Source organism: Monodelphis domestica, chromosome 7, assembly GCF_027887165.1.
Source record: "Monodelphis domestica isolate mMonDom1 chromosome 7, mMonDom1.pri, whole genome shotgun sequence".
Taxonomy (NCBI): domain Eukaryota; kingdom Metazoa; phylum Chordata; class Mammalia; order Didelphimorphia; family Didelphidae; genus Monodelphis; species Monodelphis domestica.
The window spans coordinates 292,079,045-292,093,179 of NC_077233.1; the positions used below are offsets into that span (position 1 = coordinate 292,079,045).

At 39.4% G+C, this 14,135-nt stretch overlaps 1 protein-coding gene across 4 annotated transcripts in view; it reads right to left on the bottom strand.

Annotated features, from left to right (window-relative positions):
• The window catches only part of EPB41L4A (erythrocyte membrane protein band 4.1 like 4A), a 125,742-nt gene that overhangs the window by 87,802 nt on the left and 23,805 nt on the right, over positions 1-14,135 (bottom strand). For all 4 annotated transcript variants that reach the window (XM_056803961.1, XM_056803959.1, XM_056803958.1 and 1 more), the window contains exons 3-4: positions 11,363-11,414; positions 8,089-8,167 (exon numbers count right to left, since the gene is read on the bottom strand). In XM_056803961.1, the coding sequence (XP_056659939.1) occupies positions 8,089-8,167; positions 11,363-11,414 (131 nt within the window). The remainder of the gene's footprint in view (positions 1-8,088; positions 8,168-11,362; positions 11,415-14,135) is intronic.

Consider the following 14,135-nt stretch of genomic DNA (forward strand, 5'->3'; position numbering starts at 1 on the left):
TATCTACCTAAAACCTCCAGCAAGTATAATTTGCAATGAGGATAAATTAGAAGGCTTCTCAATAAAATTCAGAGTGAAGCAAGGATGCCCATTATTACCACTATTATTTAATATTGTCTTAGAAATGCTAGCGTTAGCAATAAGAAAAGAACAGGAAATTGAAAGAGCTCAAGTAGGCAATGAGGAAATTAAACTATTATTCTTTGTAGATGATATGATGGTACACTTAGAGAATTCTAGAGAATCAACTAAAAAACTAGTTGAAATAATTAATAACTTTAGTAAAGTAGCAGGATACAAAATAAATCCACAAATATTACCAACAAAGCCCACCAGCAAGAGATAGAAGGAGATATTCCATTTAAAATAACTCTAGACAATATAAATACCTGGGAATTTACTTGCTAAGAAAAACACAATTATGGGAACACAATTTACAAAACACTTTTCTCATAAAGTGAGATACAAACAAAAGGAAAATATTAATTACTCATAGTTAGGCCAAACCAATATAATAAAACCCAATAATAATAATAATAACAACAATAAAATAAAAATGGCAATTCTGTCTAGATTAATTTACTTACTCAGAGCCATACCAATCAAATTACCAATTAATTATTTTATAGAACTAGAAAAATAATAACAAAATTCATCTGGAAGAGTAAAATGTCAAGAACATGAAGGGAATTAATGAAAAAAAAAGGGGGGGAAGGAAGTTGGCCTAGCTGTACTGGGTCTCAAATTGTACTATGAATCAGTAATCATCAAAACAATTTGGTTCTGGCTAAGATATAGAATGGTAGATCAATAGAGTAGATAAGATACACAATATACAGGAGTAAATGACCTTAGCCATCTAGTGTTTGATAATCTCAATTACCTCAGCTTTTGGAATAGGAACTCACTGTTTACCAAAAACTTCTGGGAAAATTGGAAAACAGTATGGCAGAATCTAGGTATAGACCAATATCTCATACCTTATATCAAGATAAGATCAAAACGGATATAAAATTTAGATATAAAGAGTGATACTATACTTAAATTAGGGGAACACAGAAGAGTTTACCTGGCAGCTCTTTGGAGAAGGAAAGAATTTATGACCAAACAAAAGATAGAAAGCATTATATGATATAAAATAAATCATTTTGATTATATTAAATTAAAAGGCTTTTGTACAAAAAAACTCCAATGTAACCAAGATTAGAATGGAAACAAATGAAAAAATTTTCATAATAAATTTCTCTGATAAATGTCTAATTTCTCAAATCTATAGAGAACTAATCAAATTAATAAGAATACAAGTTATTCTCCAATTTACAAATGGTCAAAGGACACGAACAAGCAATTTTGAGATGAAGAAATTAAAGCTATCAACTATTTTATGAAAAAATGTTTGAAATCACTCTCGACTAAAGAAATTAAAATGTAAAATAATGCTGAGAAACCACCTCACACCTATTTGTAGTAAGAAGTAAGAAATGTTGGAGGGGATGTGGCAAAATTGGAACACTCATGCATTGCTGGTAGAGTGGTGAATTTATCAAACCATTCTGGAGAGTACTTTGAAACTATAGCCAAAGGGCATACAATTGAGCACACACTTTGATCATGAGTCTGTGTCCCAAAGAGATAATAAACGAGGAGAAAGGACCTACTTGTACAAAAGCACAGGTTGGAAATTGATGGGATGTCCATCAACCGGGGAATGACTGAATAAATTGTGATATATGTTAGTGATGGAATACTATTGTAATCAATGATAAGCAGAATGATTTCAGACAAATCTAAAAAGATCTCCTTGTACTGATGCACAGTGAAATAAGCAGATGCAGATGAACATTGTACACAGTAACAGCATTACTGTATGATGATCAACTGCGAAAGACTTGGTCACTCTCAGCAATGCAATGATATGGGACAATTCTGTGGGATTTATAATGGGGAATGGTATCCACCTCCAGAGAAAGAACTGCAGGATTTGGATGCACAACAACAAAACACATTACCTTTTATATTAGCTTATTCACAGTTTTATTTGGGGGTTTTGGTTCTGTATGAGTGTGCTCTTACAACAACGGCCAATAGGGAAGTGTGTTGTGTGTGATCATGCATGTATGGCCCAGATCTAATTGCTTTCTGGAAAATCTCTGACTAGGGAAGGGGAGGGAGGGAGGAAGACAGTTTGGATCTTATAATTTTGGAAAATGCATGTTGAAAGTTGTTATGTGGAATTGAGAAAACAAAATCTTTCCATTAAAAAACAAGAAGCATTTGTGCCTATCCTGAAAATCACCAATAAAAATTCTTTGGAATTAATGAAATTAAAATGGTTGGGTTACTTAAGACAGCAGAACAACAGAACACTAAGTTTCTGAGGTGATTTCTGAATGTGGCATTTTATTGGGATATGTTCCAAAACAAATACAATTATTTTCTGTATTACTAGTCATTTAGTCCCCTAGTCTAGGATGAGGAAGAAGAAAAGTATCAGAATAATGCTTTTTTGGTTTTGCCCCAGAACACAATATTTACAGGGAGATGGAGATGGCTAGGGTAGGGAAGAAGCCAATATAAAAGGTAAAATCATTGCAGTTCTCTAGGTTATGCTCAATCCAGTGTAACAAACTTAATTCAAAAAATATTTTTCAGTATTTTCTGAATATTGTTCTAGGTACTATAGAGAAAAAAGAGGAAAAGTGACACAATTTTGCTTCAAAAATAATATCATCTAGTAAGGAAAAGAAACATAAATTCCTTAATTCCCTAATCACTTAGTATGAATATACAGTTTTTGAATGAAGAAATATAAGCTAACAATACTACTTGGGAGGAAATGTTCCAGATCACTAATAATAAGAGATACACAAAATAAATCTATCCTAAGTTTCTACCACATACCATCAGATTGGCAGAGGTGATAAAAAAAAAGAAAATCACCATTTTTGGAGAGGGAGTGAGAGGACAAGCACAGTAATACACTTAAAAATAAATAAATACCCTCACCTGTTTTAGAATCAATATTGAGCTTCCAAGGCAGTTGGGATTGAGTGACTTGTTCAGGGTCACATAGCTAAGAAGTATCTGAGACCAGGTTTGAACCTACAATATGTTCTGGCTCTCTATCCAGTGAGTTACCTCGTTGCCCCACCAATACACTTTTGCTGGAGCAGTTCTACATCTGTAGAACCATTTTCAAAAGCATCTTGGAACTGTAACCCCAAGTCACTAAATTATGTTTACCCCATGATCCAGTGATCTAGTAGGTATGTAACCCAAAAATCAACACAAAGAAGGTCTCCAATATGTACAAAAATATTTATAGTACTACTTTTTGTCCTGGCAAACAATTAGTAACAAAGTCTATCAATTGGGAACTGACTGAACGAATTGTGGTGCATGAATGTAATAGAATACTACTGTGCCATGAAGAAATGACAACTATGACAAAATCAGAGGAACACGGAAAAGACTTGGATGAGTTGATGATACAGTGTGAAATAAACAGAACCAGGAGATCAGTCAGTTTATAAAACAATCCCAATAATTTAAAAGAAAACAATTGAGACAAAACAATGATCAATCAAGTGGCCAAACATTACTTCATATGATTGCTAATGAAACATACCACTTGGCAGAAATTAATGGACTAGTGGTGAGGAAACAAATATATCTTTTTAGACATGGACAATATGTTGAATTATGGTGCTTGTCCATGCTTGTTTGTTACAAAGGATGTAGGCAGTATTGGGGAAAAAAAGAAACATTGAAAAAACAATTTTTTTTACACCAAATGGTATATATAGCATCCAGCTTTTTATTTTTTTAATTTAAATTAATTTATTTAGTCAATTTAGAACATTATTCCTTGGTTACAAGAATCATATTCTTTTCCTCCCTCCCCTTCCCCCACTCTTCCCACAGCTGACGCACAATTCCGCTGGGTTTTATATGTGTCCTCAATCAGAACCTATTTCCATGTTGTTGATGCTTGCATTAGGATGTTCATTTAGAGTCTCCATCCCCAGCCATGTCCCCTCGACCCATGTATTCAAGCAGCTGTTTTTCTTCGGTGTTTCTATTCCCACAGTTCTTGCTCTGAATGTGGATAGTGTTCTTTCTCATAGATCCCTCCAGCGTTTTCAGGATCACTGCACTGCCACTAATGGAGAAGATGTTACATTTGATTGTGCTACAATGTATCTGTCTTTGTGTACATTATTCTCCTGGTTCTGTTTCTTTCGCTCTGCATCAGTTCCTGAAGGTCTTTCCAGTTCACATGGAATCCCTCCAGTTCATTATTCCTTTGAGCACAATAGTATTCCATCACCATCAGATAGCCCAATTTGCTCAGCCATTCCCCAATCGAAGGGCATCCCCTCATTTTCCAATATTTGCCATCACAAAGAGCACAGCTATGAATGTTCTTGAACAAGTCTTTTTCCTTGTTATCTCTTTGGGGTACAAACCCAGCAGTGCTATGGCTGGATCAAAGGGCAGACAGTCTTGAAAAAAACATTTTAAAAGTACATAGTATGAAACAAAAAACTATTCAGAAACTGACACAAAATAGGTAATTTTATTAAAATCATGTTAAATTTAAAATGTGTATTTTTAAAAATGCAATGTATGAAATGGGAGACTTGGTCAATGAAAGTTTAGTTCTGAACAACAAAATCACCTGCGTGAACAGAACTATTTTCTATCCACTCATAAGTTGGTTACTGAGCTGAAACAACCAGCCAAGGGGAGTTGTCTTTCTTCCTTGACCACATTTGATTGAAGAGGACAAACTGTTGTTTGCTTTCATGAAGTTAGAAGGAAGTCATGAATATTCATCTTACCCTATGTGAAGATGGGATTGACACTCCCCTTACCTACTTTTAAATTTAATCAACCAAAGCTAGACACCCCTACCTAACACTAAATAGGGGAGGTTTGCAAACCACTTACTAAAGTGAGTGAGAAACTCCAGAAGCAACTGACTACCTTTTGGGCAGTGCTAAGCAAATTAAAAGACTACAATTGGTAAAGTGGATGAAGGGACAGGAAAGGATGTAAAAAAAATCAATAAAAAGGGCCTGAACTTCCTGTCAAGAGGTCTTAGACCTGAATATTAGGCTTCAAGGAGGACTTCTGCCTGAATCTGGGACTTGGAGGATCTTGGACTAGGACTGTGGCTTGGAACTATGACTTGGGACTTTGTTTGGAGAATCTAGCTCTTAGACTGCTTCTGGCAAAACTGCTCCTGGATGCTCTCCCTTTGGAGCCACAGCTTGGGTAAGTGAAAAGCTGACCCTCATTTTCTGGCTTTGGGAGAGATTAGCTCCAAGGAGGCCTCCCCTTCTTGGAGGAGGTCATATACGTGAAACCCATAAATTTAATTCCTTACACTTGCTACTCATTTAAATTTCATCAGTTCTGACCAATCTCCTGGTATTATATAAGCCCCATAGGAAGTGGCCAAGTCCATCCAATCAAGACAGACTTTCTGTCATTGCCATTCTAGTATATCTAATGGCTTTCAAGGATTTTTTTTTTTTAAATTAAAACCCATACTTTCTGTCTTAGAACCAAGGCAGAAGAGCGGTAAGGGCTAGGCAATGGGGGTTAAGTGACTTGCCCAGAATCACATAGCTAGGAAGTGTCTGAGGCCAAATTTGAACCTAGAACTTCCTGTCTCTAGGTCTGGTTCTCAGTCAATTGAGCCACCTCACTGTCCCTTGTTTCAAGGATTAAAAAAAATTTATTCTAAAGTCTTTGATTGATTAACTTATTGACTGAGACTTTTGTGAAGTGAGGATATCAGGGCACTCATCATCATTTACTTTAAGAGGGGGAATACTTCTAGACTCATTCCTACCCTTACATGTATATGAAAGTTTATTAATCTTTTTTTGTTTGTATTTATTGGTAATTAAGTTTATAATAAGAAGAAAGTTTAAATTATAAAATTATTATAAAAGTATAAATTATAAAACAAAAAATAACTTTAAATGTATTAAGAAGAGATCAAAGAGAGATGAAATTGGGAAGGACAGTATCACTTCTACTGGGGTAAACAGCAACATCTTTATGGAAAAGACAACACTTGAACTGAATGTCTTCGTGGCACTCATCAAGACCCTCCCAGGCTCCACTCCTGACACACCAGACTTTTCACACTATGCCATGGCAGTCTTATCAACCTGCAAATTCCCTCTTCCTCTTACTTCCTTACCCTGAAGGTTAACTCTGCTCCTACCATCCCTTCTTCTGCTTGGTGGGTTCCTCCCAGGAAAGTGCCCTGGGCAGCCATGTCTTCATTCCTTTCTCCGACTCTTTGGAACTCTTTCTAACTATGTCTTTGCCCATATTGTATTTCCTTTTGAATTGCTTTGTGTTTTATATTATATACTTGAAAAACGTTTTATTGAGATTTTTTATTTTATATATCTATCACTACCTACAAACTGTGAAATTAAAAACAGACTGTAAAAATAATACAGCAATAAACTGATTATGGGTTATAAACTGATTTCTATACTCTGCTTGCTGTGCTTACAAAGTATCTTCAATTTATATCGGTGAAGTTCATAAGTGAACTTTTCTTCAGGGCCAGGCACAAGGGCACTAAAGGGACTCTGGTTATAAAAAAATAAAATGTTTATTTGAATAAATAAGGATAAAAGGATTTCTAACTCTAAGGGATTCGAACTCCTCCCAAATAAAACTCCTTGGTTCTGCAAGGAACTGCTTCTACTGTTTTCACAGGCCACGCTGATCCTGATCTGACTAACCCCAATTTTTGCTATTCTAAATAAACTAACAATATTATCCTTATAATTTTAACTTTGCCTCTAAGTTATGAAATAACAAAGGCTAGATGGTTCAGTCTCAACAGGAATCAAGTTAGGACTCTGAGCCTTAGCAGACTCGAGTCCAAATCAAAGATCAGGTCTTTCTTTGGTCTTCTCAGAGTTAAAGAATCTATAAAACAGTGATAGATAGTCAATAGTGTTTCCCAAGTTGGAAAAAAAAAACACTGAGCTCCTTCCGGTCTTTCCCTCCTTTCCTTCTATCTCAGACAGAAGAGAGAGAGAGAGAGAGAGAGAGAGAGAGAGAGAGAGAGAGAGAGAGAGAGAGAGAGAGAGAGAGGCAAAGCGGTTACCTCCTTCAAGCCCTCAGAGAGAGTGTCTAAATCTGCCACAGAAAAAAACTGTTAGACTGTCAGCATTTAAAATTGACACTCTGTCTTAGATCTGCTTCAAACTCCAATTCCTTCTCAAGCCAGCTTCTCTACTTCTTATCTCTAAACGAATACAACAAGACCCAATTTCCAATATCATCTTATATAACTCATTCTTCCTTAACCACCCAAATAGGGGTCTTCCTTTATAATAAACACAGCCAAATACCATAATTCAACAAATTGGCCAATTCTCCTCTCCTCCCTCTCAGATTCCTTTTATAAATTTTCTTCTTTCATAAATTACGTGAGGGCAGAGATTGTCTTTCCTTTGGCTTGTTTTGTATTCCCAGCACCTAGGACTGTGCCTGGCCCAGAGGAAGTGCTTAATAATGCTTGCTGAAAATTGTTGAAATAAGCAACAGGCAAACTACCATCAGGTCTGCTATAACGTAACGGATTCATTCCTAAAAATTGCAAATACAAAATCTTGCAATAAAAACCATAAGGCTTATGGTAAAAATGGAGATGGGGCATAAAGCTCAGAATTTTCATCAATGAGATTTTTAAAAATATAAGTAAAATGGTAGCATAGGATTATACATGTGAAATGGCTAAGAAACATATGAATACTACAATAAATTGTGGCAAACAGGTGGTACAAAAGAGGCAGGTAGTGGGGCACAGTGACCAAATTATGGAATTAGGATTGAAAACTGAATAGAAGCTTTTCCATTGTTCTGCCAAAAGACAACAATGTCTCCCATGGGAAGGTCATTTTTTGTGGTCTTTCAGTGTAGCAATACCCAGCCTCCCCAAGACTCTAATAGTGTCAAGCGCTCTAGAAGAACAACCATATACGACAAGCATAGTTTTGATTCCACACATGTAGTTGTTGAAAAACAACGTTAATACATTACCGAGTTATTTCTTCTTTAAGTTCACAAGGATCTTCAGCATAGAATTTGATGCCAAAATAAAAAGTGTATGGTGGGCCAGCTAAAAGGGAAAAAAGGCAACACCATTTAATAAATAAAGTCACCTATAATAACTGAATATGTGTACATTTTAGCTCATCTGTACCTTGTACCAATTTTCATGCATATAACATTATAATGAACTCACAATTTTTTAGAAAAAGTGTTCAAATTCTTTAGGGTTGAATGAAAAGTTCTTTACTAATTGCTTGGGGGGAGGCAGAAGGGAGAAGAGAAGGAGGGAGGAAGGACTTGCAGGCTACGCACCACGTGGTCAGGTTACTTAGAGGAAGTCTGTCTACCCTTCCTAATAAACGTGATGCATTATGTATCTGGGTAGAAATATTGTTTCAGTTCTTACAAAGGTGAGGACGCAAAGCATTCCCCAATTGATAGATGTTGGAAGCTGTGTGGGGAATTGGGACCGTTTTACACTGTTAGTGGAGCTGTGAGTGGATCCAAGCATTCTGGAGAATGATTTGGAGCTCAGTCCAAAAGGTTCTAAAACGGTGTAGAGCCTTTGATACAGCAATACCACGGTGAGGTCTATGTTCCAAAGAGATGAAAAATGGGGGTGAGAGGAAGGACGTGTTCGTCCAAATATATTGATAGCCCGATTGGGAAATGAGGGCATTGCTGTCAACTGGGAAAGGGTTCATCGAGGTGTGACGTACAGCACGTTCACGGACACAAAACCTGGCACGACTGTGTTCTGTCAGGAATGTTTGATGGACAGGAGGGGATGAGCTTCCTTTGACTCAGTTCTCTATACATTTAGAAATGAGGCTTTTATCAGAAAAAAATGCTGTAAATCCCCCCCAACCCCCCAGCTTTCTGCTTCCCTTCTAATCGTGACTGCATTGGTTTTGTGGATCATCCTTAACATGGTTGTTCATGGTTTCCATTCTTCTTTGGGGAACTCTTTATTTCCTTTGACCACTGGGGAATAGCTTTTGGTCTTATATAGTGTTATCCGATACATATACATACATACATGCAGATGTATATATATATATATGATAGCAGACTTTTGTCAGGGAAAGGTTTTCCTTAGTTTATAACTCTTCTTACCCTACTTATATGAATATTATTCATGCAAACAACTTTTATTTCTTTGCTTTCAGACAACAGTTTTATCTTTTGTGATTGCCTCTATCCCTTTTTGATTAAGAACTGATTCCCCACTTATTCAGTCTTTAATTCTGAGGTCATATATCCATTTTGAATTGATTGTGGAATTTGCTGTAAAATATTAGTCTAAACCCAATTTCTTTCAGATCATTTTTTCTGTTTTCCCTATAGTTCTTATCAAATAGAAAATTATTTCCAAAGACATTTCATGTTCTGGGGCTGGTTGAACATTGGATTCATTTATTTCAGATTCTTTCTTCTCTAATATGTTCCACAATCTAATTTTCTAGTGTTAAAATAGTTACCAGATTTGAAAGTTTTGATGAATGCTGCTTTATGATATGGTTTTGAGATTGGGAAATACTTTCTCCCCCTTCATCCTTGCCATTTTTTTTCAAGATTTCCCTTGCTATTCCAGACTTTTTATTTCTCCAAATTAATTTAGATATTGTTTTGTCTAGTTAGCAGATTGACTCGTAAAACACTCATCAATAAAATAATTTTGATGGTATTGTTAATTTTATTATATGAGTCTGAGTCATTAGCAATGGCTATTCATTGAGCTACTTAAGCTGGTGTTTATTTCATTAAATAATGTTTCATAATTTTATCTCTATTACAGACACTTAGTGTTCATTGGTAGACTGACTTCCAAATATTTTTCTCACTTTGTAGTTAATTTTCATTGAACTTCTTCTTCTATAATGATGTCCTTCTTGGATCTTTCTGTTCCCTTTCCCCCATCCTAGATCATCCTAGAACCCATGCAGATGACTGAAAGGCTTCTGACTACTAAATGGCACTCCACCCTTTTCTTCGCCTTCCGAGCACGCTGCCCCCTCCCACTTTTGCAAGGGCAGACCCCATTTGGGATGCTTACCGGCTCACCTGCTTAGATGAGCTCGGAGTTATTAACTATTCTTTCTGGTGTGTCAAAGGAGCGCTGTAGACCTCGCTTGCCACTGACTGCCTGCAGACCTCTACCCTAGAACTTAAGGACCCCGAGTCTTGCCATCCGCTCTGCTAGGGAAACCTTGGGAGTGCTGCCCATGTCCCTCTGCTCTAAGCAGAGTCTTCCTTTATGAGCTGTCTCCCTCCCAAGAGCTTCTCGGCACAGCCTAAATGCTTAAAATGCTGTTTTCATGTATTCATCCAGTGGGTCCCATGACCCAGAGTCATTCCAAAGCCCGGAGGCTCTTCATCTTCATGGCGACAAGGACTCCTGCAATCTGGCGACGTCTACGGACCCCTTCTTACAAGAACGCTCTTAAATACAGCAAAACGCACAGAATTGTCCCAGAAAGCGGTTATCTTGAAAGACACGTTTCAAACCAAGTTTTTGAAAAATCAACTTTACAGAACCCTGATCAAAAGAATAGCAAATGCTACTGAACTCGCAGGGTTCTTCTTGTTGTTGTTTTAAAAATAAAATCTCCCCATTTCACCAAGTCTGGAAGGGAAGCTTGTCGTCCTTCAGCAGCCTCGGAGCTACCTTTTTATGAAGGCTGCCTATAGCTGTACAGAACATGTGGCCCGCGTTAGCTCACGAGCAGGGATGATCCTATTTTCTTAAACTCTGGTGATTTTTAGGATTTATGGTGTTCACATGAAGAGGGGGAGTTAGAGAAATCAAATAATCCATTTAACACAAAAGTTACAGTTTTAAGATAATGCATCAAGCTAGAAGACAATGTGGAAGGAGGGGAGGATCGGCTCTCCCCCCATGTCTTTAGCTCTTTCACAGCCTTGTCTCCCTAGCCGGAGGGTAGGCGACCGTCCTGGTCCCATGCTACAATGGCTACTTCTTCACGGGGTCCGTCTCCAGGCGCAGCGTTTTCTGGGCCTCTTACAACACCCTCATAATTAGATGATCTACTTACTCAGCCCTTCCCCTCCCTTCCCCATTCTTTGCCCCAACACTTGGGGAGCTCCTAAAGGTGCTCATAAGTGGCCAGGTAAAAAGACACCCCCCAAACGCGGACAAAACAGCCCATTTTATCCCAGGGGTGCGTCCCTCTGCGCACACGGGATTTGGGGCACCACAGAGTCTTCGGATCATATTGTTAGGGATCAATTGAGTACGTACCGTGGATGAGCTCTTTGTGTTCCGCGAGGGTTTTGGCAGGATCCAGCCAGTACTGTGTGGGAAGAAGAGAGGCTTTGAGGAGTCGGTAGCCACCTCATGGTTATTCAATAGCCATCCCATTCCCGCCCACACACGCACGTGCCTCTAGACACACTTTTAATAATGGGCATTTTTTATATTTGTGACCCTAAACACAGGCCGTGGAAAATGATTAATTGTAACCCACCAAAATAGCCACCCTATGAGCTACTGTGTTCCTTTTATTAGGAGTTCTATCAATTCAACTGAACTGAACTAAGTCTAACTCAACATTGAGTATGAAGAACCTATGAAGGGGGCAGTTAGGCGGCTCAGTGGATAGAGAACTTGGCCTGGAGATGGGAGGTCCTGGATTCAAATCTAGCCTCAGACACTTCCGGCTTGTGTGAGCCTGGTTCCGTGTTTAACTTCCACTGCCTGGGCCATCCCACTCTTCTGCCTTGGGACCAATATTGACTCTAAGAGGGAAGGTGAGGATAAAAAGAATAAAGAAGATAATCAAGGCAAAGCACTGCTGTAGAAGCAATTCTCTTCCGGAATCAATCAAGGACTGCATGTTTATTGAGGATGCAAAGGCAAAAAGGAAATAGTTCCTGAAAGAACTCCCATTAGTGGGGAAATGCGACTCAACAAACAGGAACTCCCAAGTGGTGGAGCAGCGCCTTGGATGCTTCGGAAGCACCTATCTAGCTGAGCCAAGGGCCGTGCAAGGTAGAAGGGAGCTAAATAGCAGTCCCTGCCCCACTCTCCCAGGCTCCAGCGCCTCAGTCTCCCCACCACAAACGACGACTAACCCCTGGCACTGGCGAGCCAGCTACCTACAGCAGCGAGGCACTCTACAGAAGCACAGGAAGTGCAGCGTGCCACGGGGATAGCATGACCCCGCTCCTCCTCAGACCCGAGAAGAGCCCAGCAGCCCCGGCCGGGGAACACTGGCGGTCCCCATTCCCTGCCCCGACCCCTCAACACTAGCGGCTCGGCTCCCTGCAGGCCACAGAACAACCCTGGCCAGATTTGGAAGCTGGGCCTCCTTAGCATCCAGAGCGCACGAAAACCTAGAAAACAACCCCTCAAAATCACTGAGAGACGCTTCCATGGAGGGCAACGGCGCTCAAGAAGATAGAATGGCCTTATCCTTCGGGGCTGGGCCTCAGGCCCACTGAGCTTTTCCGGCTGAGCGGCCTTCACACCACACTGGGCAGCTTCACGGGCCTTCCTCTTCTGCTTAGACTCAGGGCTGAGCACATCCCTTCCCGCACTCTTTAGTGCACACTTTTTCATGAATTCATGTAACAAGTAGGCGTTGGATCAGGAGAACAACAAGCACCTCTTCAAAGAGGGAGGAAGCAAAGTTCTCTTAGGGAAAATCTCTCATAAAGCTTGAGAACTTGTTAAAAAGCGATCCTGGCATCACACAAAGTGAGCTGTAGAAACAAGAGGCAACACGTTCCCACCACCCGAGAGTCACCTGTGCAGAATCAACTCCACTATATGATGGGGAGGGAGGAATGTCCGGATGAACTTGTCACATCCACGGTTTTTTACCTGACAGTATTGAATGCTTAAGAGAGCCAAAAACAAAAACCTGTGGAGAAATATCATAGCCAGCAAACATTTGTCCGGCTCCAAAAAAGCTCCAGAAAATCACCGGAGTTCTCAGAAGCCATCTAGTCCAGTCCACAAGGATAGATGGATTCCACTGCAGCTGGAGAGCTAAGGAATGCAGGAGGTAGAGACGAGGAGGGAAGTAGCTTCCAGGTCTGAGGGACGGCCAGTGAAAATGTTGGGACCCCAAAATAAAGTATCCTGTTCTAGAAATAGCAAGGAGGCCAGCATCGCCCAATCGAGAAGCCTGCTGCAGAAGGTAACATTTCAGCGGAGATTTGGAAGGAAATCGGGGATGGGGGCATTTCCTGACTTCCCTTTTTTTAAACCTCTTGCTTTTCCCAAAATATCAATTCTAAGACAGAAGAGAAGGATTTAAAAAAAGAGTAGTTATGTTTACTGCTTGCTTGATTGCTCCAAAATTGTTATGTTCATCCTCTTATCCTCCCTCTGAATCCTGTATACAACCTTTGCATGGGTAGTGGGGGAGGAAGAGAAATGGGTTACAAGAAGTAAGAGAGGCTTTTGCAAAAGCTATCAGGGTCACTATTTCACATGCAACCAGTGATTGATGGAGATTCTGGATAACAAGAGCTCTTTTAGGAATGATTTGTTTCATGTGAATGGTTTTGTGCTTTTCTGCCCACTTAAAGTTACTCCTTAACGATGGCATAATGAGGAACAATGAGGTAGCCCCGTGAACTTGGGTTCAATTCTGGCCTGGGCAAGTCACTTAACCACTACTGTCTAAGCCCTGGTGCTCCTCTACCTTGGGATCAACACTAAGATCGAAGGAAAGGGTTATAAACAAAAATAAAAACCAATGGTCCGATGGTCAATCTCCATCAATGTCTCTGGGTAAAACCCGGCACAATCTAGGTAACATTTTCTCCATCACTTTCCTAAAACTAGAAAGTCAAGAAACCAAAAAGATAAGCCTTGAAGTGTAGCCTCCACCTTTTTCTTAAATTCTGGGCCAGCTTTTGCTTGAATCTATGGGTTACCTTGCCTCAGATGTGTTTCTTGTAAACAATATAGTAGGATTCTGGTTTTTAATTCACTCTGCTATCCACGTCTGTCTAATTTGTGAGTTCATCCCATTCACATTAAGCACGTGATTACTAACTGT